Here is a 15293-nt window from a genome sequence, read left to right on the forward strand (position 1 = left end):
TTTGTCACTTTTGGCCAATTGCAACAATGAATATGAGTGAAGACATTATTAAATTCATGAATGGACACTCACGAAGAACATCCATGCCCAGGCCAGGATTCGACCCCAGGACCCCTGGCATCCTTGCGTTCAACCACTCTGCCACAGAGGTCTTCCCTTCTTCTATATTTTCCTTTTCATTTCTCCTTTTAGTTATCTTTTATAATTTTACAGATTGACCTTCCTATCTCTCTCATTCTTACTGATTTCTTTTTGTGTATGTTTCCTTACATTGTGATATATTATTAAAATATTAATCAATACTGAGAATATATTTGTTAAAGCACCACTGCATATACTTTTAGACATCACTCAGTGCCTTGCATATCATATCATGAACAGATTGCATGCAATATCTCCTTCTAAGCAATAAATATAATCTTTACAGTAAGATGAAGGTTGCGAGCAAAACAAGCGCAAACATTTTTAGATCTACAATTATTTCTTTGCAAACTAACAATAAAGGCAATAAAGGGTACGAACAGTTTTACAGGTAAAAAATGCGTCTGGATGTTTTGCAGGACGCTGATGAAAAATAGGACATATTTTATACTTTTGTGTACTGTCGCAGACCGCAGGACATGACCCTAAAAAAAGTACTGTCCTGCGAAAATCAGGACTCTGGCCATCCTAATATTTTCACAACATTGTATGTACAAATTATGGTACTACTTTACTATACCGGAGACACCTATCAATGATTTATTTCACAATTTTTTACATTGCTAACGTACTCTTCTGCATTGCGGAACATTTCTTTAGGTGAAATAATGAATGGAACGAGTTTACAATACCGGACCACTCTCCAATTTCTATGAAATTTCGCCTACTCACTAATTGTGAACTCCTAATCACGAATCTGCATGTAATAATTGGCGGTCAAGTATGGAAATCGAGAAAAAAATGAAATAAACTATGTTTTCTTAACGTAACGTAACCCTACCATAAGAACAATAGCTCCACGGAAGACGCCATTTTCCCAACATGAAGAAATCAACAGGCAAGATAAGGTATAGTTCTCTTAGCTAAAATATTAATTTATCTTTGTATTTATGCTAATGGAACCTAACCTAACAGGCCTAACCTAACCTCGTAGGCATTCCTCGTCTGTCGTCAACAAGATTGTTGTGCGTAAAGGAAGACCATTAGGTAATTAATTGCGAAAGAAAGATGGTTCCGAATTGCTGTGTATGGACAATCACCGTGGTAAATCGCAAGGTTATTTTACAAGTTGTACACGTAAATGTACAGTTTTAACAAGTGACCGCCAAATATGAACTACAGATACTTCATCAGGACATCGAAATTAGTAAGTAGGCGAAATTTTATAGAAATTGGAGAGTGGTCCGGTATTGTAAACTCATGCCTAATGAATTTATAATGAAAATAATGTCTATTTCTTACATTAACGAGTACTTACTGTTGTTCCTTATTTCCCACAAATCATCCACGGGTAGCCCAAAAAACCATTGACGTTAGCCCAAAAATTCATGATAGCCCCACGAACCATCACGGGAACGAGGTATGCCTACTAGGTTAGGTTAGGCCTGTTAGGTTAGGTTCCATTAGCACTCCTTTCGTTCAATTTAGCATATACGGACAACATCATGGCGGCAGCAGCAATAGCGCATCGGAAATAGATTTTCGTAGAAAACCACATGCATTCGCATTAAAATGGATCAAAACTACATTCCCGAACATCAACAACACTACAGAAAATGATTTGCGTAAGTACTTTCTCCTGTAAATTTGAAGAAATCCGTCTCCGGTATAGTAAAGTTTAACCGTATATAGTGCCTTGTACTTTAAACATGTAAAAAGGGAATGCATACATGAGGTGTTGTGTTTACCTAAAAATACGTGTCCATATACTGCATACGAAATTACTTTACAAATAGCATATAACGGAAGCAAAATATTGATTTACCTACACAAATTAAAGGATATTCGCAGACGAAAGTTGTCGTGCCTCCTTACCTTCACACAAAGTGTCACGAATTGTCCTCAGGAGGATTACAGAAAAGTATTTCTTCGTTTTTATTTATTTATTGTTCAAAATACACGTTGAAGCGAAGTTCATTAAACATTGCATTCCTAACTTATGCTCTTCCCAAAAATATTACTTTTTCCCTTAATTCTGCTATTTATCTCTTTCCTCAAGTACAGTGTATTTTGCACATCCTCAGTCTCTGCTTACAAGAAGTAGAAGCCAATCAAGTCTATACTGAACACCAATGCCGGTAGGCGGTACCATCGGGGGGGGGGAAGGGCAAATCATATCCGACTTCGGGGAGGGGAATCCTCGAAGTTCTGTACTTAGTGAAAATAATTTAGATATTTACAGTGTCGGGATCCAGTGACGCCTAGGACAAAAGTATAATATCCGAAAATCATCTTCGATATATCACATCCAAAGCGCATGCTGAGGATTTTCGGTTATGACTGGTGGGAAGTGTTTTCTCTTTTAGTAGTCACTGCTATATTTTCCAGAATCTGGCGTTCATTTTTTTAGGAATTTCGCACGCAAAATATTAATCTTCTTCTAGTAAGGGGATTTGCTTCGAAATTTATTACCCACTTATTATTTTTTAATATATTACTTATAATTTATTGAAAATAAATAATATTTTTTCTGCTTGAAAAGTTAATTCATTTTATATCTTTTCTAGAATAAAAAAACCGTCTAAAAGTAACTGTTACTTTTTAAAGTAACAATAACTGTGAGTTGCTTTCTCAATTGGAGATTATTTACTCAGTTATGTTTTTAACAAGTTACTATCCAAGCGCTTAAAATAATAATTTAATATTGATAATACAGCAAGTATTTGCTATACTGCTTGTTCCTGCCCGACTGGCGCCTATGGCCAATCGCAATATGTTTTCTGTACAAAGTTAACACTATACGTTTTCTTTTTGATTATTTCTTATCAACTACAGCAATATCTGCTTTATTGCAGGTTATTTTCGAGCGAATGTGTCTTTGTTCCATATCATTCCCAAATATGTCATGTTCTACGATTTTTTTTAAAAAATAAATAACTCACGCTCACAATATTGTCGTGGATATTACACCAGGCTATTTTTTCTATATGTTGACAGAGAGATCGTTATTGCACAACAGAAAGCAAGGAAAATCCCAAAGACTACAGATCTATTGCGTTGATGCAGTGCCTCAAATAGCTAGGAATATCGGGGCGATATCCAAAGATCACCAGTCATGTGTGAGAATTTAATGCTAATGCACCAACACAATTGCGTTTCGAAGATTTTCGAAACGGAGGGGGGGGGTACGTGTTCCTTTTCTAGTAGTCAGCCCTCATTTTGACGTTTTTTTAGGAATACTTGGCCACCAAAGGGCAGGTTATGAACCCCATCAATCCCCCTAGGCATAGGCGCCGACTCTATGGGGCTTGGAAGGGCTCGTCCCTCCCCAATGTTAACGATGTGGTAGCAGAGGCCCCAAATAATTTTGCTTAAGAGGATCTAATGTATTATTTTGCTTCTCTTGTAAAATTTACTCTGAATTGTGCCACATGAACTTAACTTTAAATACACATTTGAAATGTTCTATCAACTTTGGGGGGCTATGACCAGAGACAGCAAAACACATGACTTATTACTATATAGCCTACTAAGTATGTAATTATGAGTATTGTTAAAATTTTTACTAAAAAGAGTTTCAAATGACGATGTGCATGAACTAGGTTAGGCTACAAATGGCTCTAACATGACATCCAGAACGAGATCATTGATATATTAGGGAGATCTGTTTTACGCTCCGTGGTAGCAGATATTAAAAGTCGGGAATATTTTGCTATTATGGTTGACGAAACTTGTGACATATCCATCCGTGGACAATTAATATTCTGCATTCCAACTGTGAATAAAAATTTTGATATTTTTGAAGAATTCATGGGCTTTTACGAGATTCCGAACACTGAGGCCAAAACTTAAAAAGGGAGAGAGTGATTCATTAACTTATTTCAGTGATCAGAGGCCCCCCAATAATTTTGACAAGTCGGCGCCCCTGCCCCTAGGGCACACCACTGCACCAACAGATTGTAGAAGCTCTTTTTCTGCTGATTTTGCTTTGCATTATTATCTAATATCCACGATGTTTCCTTTCGTTATCGGTTGTCAATTTGACACCTCCTAAACTTAATCACCTAAGGCACATGCCAAAATTTAATGGGTGATTAGGAAGCCTGAACTTTGTTCCATTTTAAAAACTATTTTCTGTATCTAAACATAACATTTGCATTTTGTATTTAGCATAGCTTTCTTTCACTTTTGGCTAATTGCAACGATGAGAAATTGATGCAGAGAGAGACATTCACTAAAAGCACCTATACCCATGCCCGGATTCGAACCCAAGACCCCTGCTAATTGTAAATATAGCGTTTCAAAATTTGCTTTGTATGACACTAATTTATTACGAGACTATCTGAACAAAACCTAACGTGGCACAGTGACTCCTTTGCTGTATAGGAACAAGAGACGTAATTATTTTATTCGGAGAAACTTGAGGCGAAACTTCGAGAGCGAAGTTTGGAAACTTATCTAACTGAGTTTGTGCTTTCTTTTTTTAAGAGAGAGAGAAATTCAATTAGTTTCTCTTAAATTTCATTTTCCTGGAGATTTATAATCAGCTGAAGCTGTGTGTAACTACTACTTACATATGATGATAATAATAATAACAAAACAATTAAAAGAACATGTTAACAACAGTGGCGTGCCCATGATTTTTCTAAATAGAACGAGGTTTCCTGCCATTTATGTCCTTTTTTGTAATATTGGGCCAAAGGGCCAACCACCTTTTGGCACACCACTGGTTAACAACAATGACACTACTGTGTATATTAACGTATTTACTACTAGCATTTTATGCAATTGTGAACCTAACGTAACAGACACACAGTGTAAGAAGAAAGAAATATCTTGAAAGCAGTGTTCGAAGTGAGGGGGATTGGAGGAGGGTATCCAAACATACTTCAAGGTTATATTGTCCACTTTAAGATCTGGTTACAAGAGAACGTTGTTTTACAAAATATTGATTCATTGATGGATTGATTGATTTGGTTTATTTTACTTTTTTGTGCCACTTTTGGCTAATCGCGAAGATGAGATTTGAGTGTCGGTATGATTAAATTGATGAAAGAACACCTATTCCCAGGCCGGGATTCATAGCGCGATGTGATAACCACTCCGCCGCCCGCAGAGTTTTAAAGAAGATATCGCCAGTCGCCACACAGTGAAAGACTCACGAGACCTGTTGAAAATAACTGGTGAAGGTATCGCTATGAAAGAAAACAAATCATGAAGAATATCCATTTTATCACCAAAAGTGGAGATAAAGTAGATGAGATGGCAACATAGCAGTCGTCGATGCACAGTTTATCGCGCTTATGTTAGAGGAAGTTTTTCTGCATGAGTCGGAACAATGTCTCTGGGACTCTTCTTTAAGGACTTCCCACATACATATGAAGAAGCGTTTCCACACTAACGGTTTCCAAAGTGTCCATGACCACCCGCCATGCAATCGGAGCAGCTCATCTAATAACAATGGGTTCATCCGGTCTTTGTACGAATATTACGGACTCACCAGCACTCAATATATTAGCATTAAAAACTACCAAACATGTGCTTCCCTCCTCTTACGATCCTTCCATTGGATAAAAGACGTTTCTTGAACAATAATGTGGGATTGAATGTGATGTTGCTTTAACTCCCTTTTTCTCTTTCTTTCTTACGAGGTTGGTTATCTCCCCTTTTCCCTTTTTTCAATCCTTCTCTCTTTCTTTTCTCCTTCACACATTCTATTTTTTTCTCTCTCTCTCTTTTCCTTATCATATTGCTTTATTTCCCCTTTTCTGTTTCTCTTCCTTTTTATATATTTTCTTATCGTGCTGCATTATCCCCCTCTTCTCCTTTATTTATACCATTTTCCTTTTTTCATCTCTCATTCTTTTTACTCACTTTTTCTTCTTCATTCCACTCTTTTTCTCATTCTCTTCCTCTCTCTTTTTCTTCTTCCCCCTTCTTTGCTTTTCTCTTTTCCTCTTTCTTTCTTTCTATTTATCTCTCATTCTTTCGTCGCTGTTTCTCTGCCTCATTATATTTCTCTCTCTATCCCTCTGTGTACGTGTAGTCGTGTACGCTAGTGGTTCTTTTGTAAATTTTGAAATTTTGTAAATTTCTCATGTAGGTGTGTTGGAGGGCAAGTTCACCAGGTTCGATACCCGGTGAAGGCACATTGCACAAGCTTTAGGTCCAATCCCGTTTACTCTATCTGCGCGGCATAAGACAACAATTCAAATTCTTGTTCGTTCTTTATTTTAAATTATCAATATAAATGGAGTCGGGTGCAGACTGGAACGCTGTTATAGGAAAACTAAGGAAGCTTTCATACCGAAAGCACTTGTCGAACCCTCGGGGAGAAATCACGCCGGAGCGAACACCGACACGAGCGTTTCACACTGTAGCGGCATGACGGGCCGCGAAAGCCTGAGTTCGATTGGCAAAATCCTCAAGCGGCACGTGTCGTCGGCTGTCGCTTCGATGTGAATTCTCCGTCAGTAATGAACGCAACCTTTATTTCAGAAGCTGCACAAGCTCCACGTGTCGCTCAGACAAGGCCGTTTTCTCAATACGGTGCATCGTGTTGCCTTGTTCTGTTGGTAGCGTATGCGTGGTGAATGCTGAGGGGTCTGTGTCGCTTGCCACTTGTCTCTTCGGTGTGAAACCTCGATTTCGCGGGTCGCTCTTTGCTTGTAGCTAAGGTCTGAAATCTCCATACGAAAAGCATTTATTTCTTCACGGCTTATTAAATACTTGTAATGTTATTAAATGTAAGTTTATTTTAATTTGAGAAGGGCTGCTCCCTTCCTTTGCAACTCAACAATGAACCGGTGGAACAGTTTATAGAAATCAACTGAACACGAAGAAACAATGCCAACCTCCGTGGCAGAGTGGTTATGACAGCATGCTACGAAAGAAAGGGTCCCGGGGTCGAACCCTCATCTTCGCAATTAGCCAAAAGTGGCAGAAAAGTGAAGTAACAATAAACCAAATCGATCAAACATTGATCACCTTCTGTAAAGATTATGTACTAAACTAATAGATGAGTAAGGAAGAAAGGTTAGCTCTACCAAATTTTTTGTTGCATATTCTTGTCTATTATTTTTTTTACTTATGTTATTCGTTAATAGATAATGCAAATTGTTCAAATATGACACTAGTTATATAGTTATTATCGAATCGTGGTAAAGAATATGAAGTTCCTATAATTAACAATTTAACAGCATATTGGAAAAGGAATATCTGAGAAGTCACTCCATTACGTAAAGCAAGTGTAGCTTGTTTTTTGTGCCCTGCGACTCCTTGTTGGTGTTGCCATCTCTGAAACATTACTTTTCTCTATTTTTTTACCATCATAATGTCATGCCAAATATCAATCCAACATTCGTACCTTGGAAGTTTGCATTTATCTATGTTTATCGTGTATATAAGATTTTGACAGTTCTCTGATAATAATATAATTGTTTCAGCGTTTTTTCCAATTAGTTAGTTTGCAACACTAAAGATGAAAGAACTGCTATCACTTGCCATTTGCCAATCACGTGATTACTATCGGATAACCTTCGTTCGATAGTATTCGAGATATCGAAGTATTCGATGCTGTGTTAACTGAGGAAGTGATTAGAAATACACATATGTAATCATGAAAAAATTATCGCGAGTGACTAAGGAAAATCTCGAGCATTAGTTTTAAAGGTTGTGTCAAAGGAGAAAGTCTTACCGGAGGAACGAATATGGCACCGTCGTTGAGCACGTTAAGAATTACGAAAAAACGTGTAGTAGCAGCAGCATCTATATCTGTGATATTATGGTTAATTAAGAAACGGAAAGGCCGATCCAGGTAAAAATATTTTTTCTTCTTTTATTGCTATATTGAATTACCTGAGTATTTAAGCAGTTACACATGTTTAAGATATAAAATATTGCCAATTATTATTTATTCTCAGATTCTTTTAGTCTATGGCCGCGAGCGAATTTTTACCCTTGCATTTAATTTATAGTAATATTGATATAACACCCCTCCCGTATTTTCGTTATTCAGTAATGGTAATATATGTGAAAAGGAGTCAAATTTTATTCGTTTACGTGCTATCTGTCGAGGATATTTTATATTTAGAGTCCATAGAAGATTCTTGGGCCCAAGTTCCTTTTGTTTTATTGCAATTTCATCATGCTACGAATGCAATTTTTACATGGTTCGATTTTGATGTACGTCTGTTAACACATACTGCAGAGTTTTAGCGATTACTTAAGGTTTGTTCAATATATGCTTTCGTGGTTAGGTTAAGCAGGTTAGGTTTGGTTCCCTTAGCATTAAAATAAAGTCCCTAAATGCATTCTACTAAGGTTCCGATTTACTTCTACATTCATTCCCATGCTTGTACGATGTTTACTGTCGGTTGTCGACTGAGAATATCTTGTCCATGAGAAGTGCGTAAGGTAATTTTCAAGTTGTTTTTTGTACCAGTTTCATGGATCGGAGACACATTAAAATCGCATATTTTGTGTTTCGCATGGTTCGTACTTACCAGTTGTGCATTGCGGAACATAGTTCAAGGTGCCATTATGCTTTTTACACGAAAACAAACTCAATTTTTCACATTCTGAGTTCTTCCCCCCCCTTTCTTCGCTTCCGGAACACACAATATAGCGGGCACATCTTGACTCACGTTGTGGGTATGCAGTGTTTCAAACTTCTTCACTGAAAAATACCTACTATCATGTTCGTCACCGGTGGAAATTATACATTATGCACGGGTAGCTGACGGATCGACCCAGAAACTATTCACAGATAGCCCCACAAACCATTTCCGATAAGGTTACATTAGGTTTGGTTATGTTAGGCAAGCATAGTAAAAAAAAAAGTAGGTTGCCCCCCCCCCCCCTCGTGTGCATGCCTATGGATATGTTATATTTATTGGACCTTTGTCACCTTTGTGCTGAAAGTATGTTTCATTGGAAAGGCTGATATATTGAAGCCTCTCTAAAAAAGGTTGCTGTTTGATTAGGTATTTGTGCTGAAATTGATCATTGTAATTTAAGATAGAATAATTGAACAAGCTGACTTTGATTTGAGAGTGTTCTTTCTACCAGATAGATCACATCCTAAGTGGACCACACCTGAAATATATCTATTTGTTTTCAATTTGGAGATAGAATATTTACATTCTCAGTGGACAATTATGCATAGAAGTACTATCGTGTATGAATGTAGCTTGTGTAGCAATAGCTGACTAAGTTATGGGTAACATTATAGTATAAGGGAAACTGATTTCTTCAAATTTACAGGAGAAAGTACTTACAGAAATCATTTTCTGTAGCATTGTGGAAGTTCGTGAATCTAGTTTTGATCCATTTTAATGCGAAAACATGTCATTTTCTGCGAAAATCTCTGTCCGACATGCTGTTTCTGCTGCTGCTATTTACTTTCTGCACGAGAGTACAATGTTCCGTGTGTTAAGATGATGCAACCCCATAGACAGTGTTTCAGCCTTGCCGTGTTTTCACTAGAACATGACGTGTCGAGTATTTTTTTTTTTTAAACTATGCTTGCCTAACCTAACCTTATGGAAAATTGTTTTTTGGGGCTAACGCCAATGGTTTTTGGGGCTAACGTCAATGGTTTGTGGGGCTAACGTCAGTGGTTTGCGACGTACTAGCATAATTTTAAATCCGGGCACGAAAGTAGATTTTTTCTGGTGAATGAGGTTGCAACACTGCATAAATCGACAAAACACTCGCACAACGTGCCCTGAACCATTACGCTATCGCTCGCCATAATGTGTTACAGAATCGAAATAACAAGTAAAGGTAAGTACTCGTAAATGTAACAAATAGACATTATCTTAGAAATGCATTATTTCACCTTAGGAAATGTTCCACATTCCAAAATAGTACGTTAGCAATGTAAAAAATATGATTTATAGGTGTTTCCCTTATACTATAATAGTACCAAGTTATGTCCTAGAATATTCCCCTGTCCCCAAAGCACTGCTTTTAAGCCTGATATAGAGAAATGAGGTGCACCATAATGTTACTTTTGCTTCCTTAACTATCCGGAGAAATCATAATGTTCCTTGTATATACCATTTTCATAATTTACTTTTTCCACAAATAATCAGGGCAAACTGGAACTTCTATTTGGAACACTGAACACCCATAATGAACTACTTACGGCACACCTGTATTTGTTTACATGAACATTCTAAGAGAGCATGACCACTTGTTCCCGCAATGCAATGGTCTATGACCGAATCCTCTGTACTCACCGACTGCTATAGCACATATGATAAAATTCATGTAGTGTCCTCTTTTTTTCTTTTGCAGAAGATCTCAAGCTACTGATGTTCAGTATTTGGTGGGTGAGGTAAGTACCCTTCTCTCTTCAATAACAATTTGTAATAGGGTCCAGTATTCAGTAGTCCACCCCCACTGCAAATTTTACAGTATTTCTTTTCCTGTAAAGATTTACAGGGTTCTTAGCAACCCTCACAAGTCCATAAAGTCACCCTGTGACTGAAAATTCAATAAATTTTGCAAATCCATCGATACTTGGAAAAATCTGAGAGAATCATTTTTTTTTTTTTTTTTTTTTTTGTACTTTCCTGGAATTTGGAATTGCAATGAATACAAATAATGGTAAAAGTTTACTATCCGTTGGACACCTATAACTTCTGAGTTTCGTCAATTTTTGACATTCGTACTTGCCTATCTGCTTCGCGGAACATTCTGTGAATGGTTTTTGGGGCTATCCATCCCGGAATTGGTACGAAATTTAAACAAAAGAAATATTTTCGTTTGAAAATTTTTGACTCAAATTTCCCACCGATTCCGGGCTCCGCCCCTGGGGTATTTGACTTACTGCCCCCAACCGCTAACGTGGCCCCGCCTCCACTCCGCTCCACCTCCCCAGCTTTTTCTATAGGTTCCCTGTTAAAGGCATGTTAGAAATTGGCCGGAGTCACCTGCCCCCAAATGAGCCCCAAACTTTTAAATTTGATTCCCGATGTTAGACAATACTACAGGAACTTATTACGGTAAGTAGTTTCTTCTCTAGAAATCTGTTCGACGGATAGTAAACAAGTACCGAAATAATTTTATAGTTTAGTTTTGTTTATCTATTTTGAACAATGTTGAATAACGTTTCTTCTCCTGAATACCAATGTGGTTTAATGCTTAAACTTTAGTTATTAGTAGGGATGGGTAGATGTGAAATTTTGACTGATACTGATTAAGTACTGATATAAATTTACTGATACGGATAACCAGGGCCCGGAATTTGATGACCTAAAACTCTTTGAAAAATGACCTTTAAAATGACAAAAAAATTCCTGTAAAATAACCTAAAATCTTTGAAAAATGACCCAAAAATTCGTACAAAACTCAATCTGCTTATTGAAAATTGTATGTATAGTTCTCGCCGAATTCTGAGATTATCTGCTTCAAATGAGCCGCTTTAGATGGCTTTATCTTCGGCATTTTAAGTCCACTCGACACCTAAACTCACAAATAGAAGAAACAGAAGTCACACCCTCATAACCACGAATATCGGACTAAGATGCAAATGTTCGTGCTGAGTGACCTTCAAAAATACAGCGTTCAGCTGCACCAACAGTTAAGCTGTCGCTTTCCTTTGATTCTCGAGCACGCTGTATTTATTGTTAATTTTCAAAAGAAACTTTTTTTTGTTCATTCCGAAACAAACAATTTAATTTTACACTTCTTCACCTTAATGTGTTGTACGGACTGTGAATAAGAAACTTGATAATGTTGCATTTTGTGATTTTCAGACAGGCTTCGTTGCACTGGTAGTTAAACACAGAGTAAGATAACATTCAGACAAAGCAGAAATTGTTGAACTTATGTTTCAGCATGCAATGACTCAAAATTAAAAAAAAAAAAAAAAAAAAAATTATATTTCTTCAACCAGAGGAGGGTGTTTAGGTTTTCTGTACTAGTTAGCAATGTCTGTGTTGCACCAGTTAAAAGATGGAATGTCCTCAAAATCCCGGCCCTACTGATAACCTATATTCTACCGATCTGATATAAAATTCCAAACTTTCGCAATGCAAAAGAAGCTGTTTATTTAGATATTTACTTTTTTAAAAAAGTATGTTTATACCCATAAAAATTATAACAAAATGGCACAATATTGTACTCAATTGGAAGATATTTTTGGATATATCAGATCGTTAAACCGATACACTGATATGCCTATATTGACCAATAGCACTAGAGTAGCAATTAATCTGTTCCATCCCTAGTAATTAGCATGTTCAAATGTCACAGAATGGAATGAAAGGTTATTAAAGTTGTCTGGAAATTCTCAAAATTTGTTTTCCTAAAGTAATGGAACCCTGATTTAGTATTCAGGAAAGAGAATAAACAACATGAGGAATTTTAAATTGCAAAAAGTTGTAGCTGTATGAATTTTCGTAGTAGTGATGTGAAACCTTGAACTTTCACTTGAAATTTTGGCATATTGTACATTTAGCAATGACTAACAACACATTAAGGGGGAGCTATCAGATAAAAATTATTCCATCTATTATCACATATAAATCATGAATGTTGTAATATAATAAATAATCTTACCCCACAAAAGTGCCCCTGGCTCAAATGTGACATTAATGCAACAATATGAGAAAGTTTGTGTATGAAATTACAGAAATACGTAACATGACCGGGAGCTGGGGTGACTTCCCCAATGGCACTGTCAACTTGCAATCAAGAGTAACCAGGTTCCATCTCTCACGGAGATACATTGTGTAGTGATTTGTATCCACTTTGAACTGTAGATCCAGTCCTGATTAACCTATGAGCATGTGAAATGAAATTTAAAACAATCATTTCTTTTCCATAATTTTGATTAAATCATCAAACAGTCTCATTAAGTCTAAAGGTGCAGAAAAGAGAAGTAGTACAGATTAATTAGTACCAATGGGTGATTATGGGTGGGGGGCGGGCAAAGGGGAGAAGTTTCCTTCCCCCACTATGGCCTCTTAATGCTAAGCATTGTCTTCCCAGGAAAAATAAAACTGTCCTTGCCCCCCATGGTATAAGATCTAGGTTTAGCAGTAAAATAATTATTTTTAACGGTCCATTATTTCCAAGTATAGCCTATTGACTGCACAGCTCTGCTCTTTTGTTCTTTTTTATGTATTTTGTAAAGTAAATTAGTAAGTACAGGTTCTTTTTGTAATGCAGAATTCATTGGACTCCTCTGGTCCATTTCTGATTTGGTGTATTTTATTTTGCTTCTTGGTTAATTACAAATACATTTATGTGCAAAAATATTATTGTGTAGAAATTTTGGTGATTTAAAGCACTGATGTGCTGTAAACTGTGTCTACATTTACATGCATAATGTTCACATAATCTATGCATACAAGTCAAATCGGCTTATAATTTAAGTAGTAGGGCTCCCACGTAGATAAATGATTAGCACTCTTACCTTTGGTGCAAGCAGTTCTGGGTTTGATTCCTGATGGGATTCTCCCAGGTTTTTTGAGCTACTATTACTCAAACTACTATTTCACAAGAAGTAGTAGTGAGCTCTGGTCTCGAAAGCCAGCGGCGAAGGGACTCGATACACTTACCATGCTTCACCCAACAACAAACCACTTGGGAGGCCTTGGCTCTCAAATGGCTGCTGTGCCACCGTGCAAACTTTATGGTTCATTCAGATGAAAACTGTCTTATTTACAACAAAAGATTAACCCTTCCAAGCATCAACTGTTGGGAATGGTAATTGTAAGACAAATGTAGTACTTTTTTTATCAGTCAATTTCGAGAATATTTTACTCACCCTGTTGTACACTTGGCAAAAAATATTTTGAAATTGTAAAGAAGTGTTCAGGTAATTTCTTACACATCTCTAACAGTCAAAATGCAGGATAATTACATTTTGTTTCTAGTGCCCATTGTTAAGCTCACCCTTATTTCTTTGTTATCAACATTGTCTATGCATAGAATGTTATGAGACATGTCAAGACATTGTTATGTAGATTCACATCACTAGTTGGAGTTGTTTACCCACTGTACTCCCTTGAGAATTTTGTTGATTTTTTTTAATTAGCAGGTTTTGATGCTTTACGTAGTATAAAATTTATTTCAGTGCGCGAAAACTCAAATAACAAGAGATATTTGAACTCAAATATGGCCCACAAAATTAAAAATCTTCTATTTTGGAGTATTTTCACCCCATTTTTTCAGTAAAAACAGTTTGTATCCACTGAAATAGCGAAAGAACATGTCTGGAATTACTATGAATTCCAAACCTAACTACGAAGGGCCCCGGGTTCGAATCCCGCTCGGGCTTGGTTGTTTGTAAATGTCCATTCATCAATTCATCATTTCATCACTTATCCCCATCTTCGCAAATTAGCCAAGAGGCACGAAACACGAAGTAAAATAAACTCAATCAATCAATCCAAACCTAACACTACAAACCTGATGACATACAATTATAGTTGCTGTTGCATAATGTTATGTTAGCTGCTATATTCACTTGCACGAAACCTTTGAGTTGTTCTACTTCACCGTAAGGTAACATGCTAGGGATAACAGACATACTTTACCTCCCAATAACACATTCCCGAGAGCTAACAACAACTGAAAACATTCATGAGCAACATAATCCTCATAAACTATGCAAAATATTTCACTTTGTAGAGGGGTTACAGAGGTCAATGATAACCACTAGTTTTAAGTCTGTCAGAGTTGTAACCCAATACATTTGAATAAACTGAGCTATAAGATTGTTGAATTTAAGTGTTTATATTTAATTTCAGCGAACTGGCAAGAAGGAAAAGGCTCAAGTTGATGTCCACTTCTTCAGGCAACTGAAAAAGATATTGAAGGTATGTGTTCCTGGATTCTTCACTGCGGAGACTGGTTTCCTGATCCTGGTGGCTGGGTCCCTCGTCTTCAGGTCTATGTGTGATATCTGGATGATCCATAATGGCACTCTTATTGAGAGGTCAGTATTTTGTGTGTAATATCAGAAGTAGTATTATTTGTGCTTAAATGAAGAATATATAAAACAGTCTCAACTGTATATATTTAGTAATTTTAATCAAAATGTGGAATTAAATATGGATTTACAATTGTGAAAAATTACAATTTTCATTAGGCAAGGAACTCTCAGAGTTACGTAAAATGCATTAGGCTTACAT

The 15293-nt window shown here is 36.7% G+C and overlaps 2 protein-coding genes across 4 annotated transcripts in view; one reads left to right on the forward strand and one right to left on the reverse strand.

Annotated features, from left to right (window-relative positions):
- LOC145989723 (nitric oxide-associated protein 1) overlaps window positions 1–2040 on the reverse strand; it is a 46263-nt gene extending 44223 nt beyond the window's left edge. For 2 of the 3 annotated variants that reach the window (XM_083124986.1, XM_083124989.1), the window contains exon 1: window positions 1971–2040. The gene's annotated coding sequence lies outside the window, so the exon portion shown is untranslated. Of the gene's footprint in view, window positions 1–1966 lie in introns of all 3 variants that reach the window. The other variant, XM_083124988.1, reaches the window with a different exon arrangement.
- A 5658-nt stretch (window positions 2041–7698) lies between these two features.
- Abcd3 (ATP binding cassette subfamily D member Pmp70) overlaps window positions 7699–15293 on the forward strand; it is a 34944-nt gene continuing 27349 nt past the window's right edge. The window contains exons 1-3 of the mRNA XM_083124990.1: window positions 7699–7957; window positions 10444–10483; window positions 14910–15097. Coding sequence (XP_082981116.1) covers window positions 7851–7957; window positions 10444–10483; window positions 14910–15097 — 335 coding nt within the window. The 5' untranslated portion in view covers window positions 7699–7850. The remainder of the gene's footprint in view (window positions 7958–10443; window positions 10484–14909; window positions 15098–15293) is intronic.

Source organism: Lepisma saccharinum, chromosome 7 (genome assembly GCF_977018435.1).
Source record: "Lepisma saccharinum chromosome 7, izLepSacc3.1, whole genome shotgun sequence".
In the NCBI taxonomy this organism is placed as follows: domain Eukaryota; kingdom Metazoa; phylum Arthropoda; class Insecta; order Zygentoma; family Lepismatidae; genus Lepisma; species Lepisma saccharinum.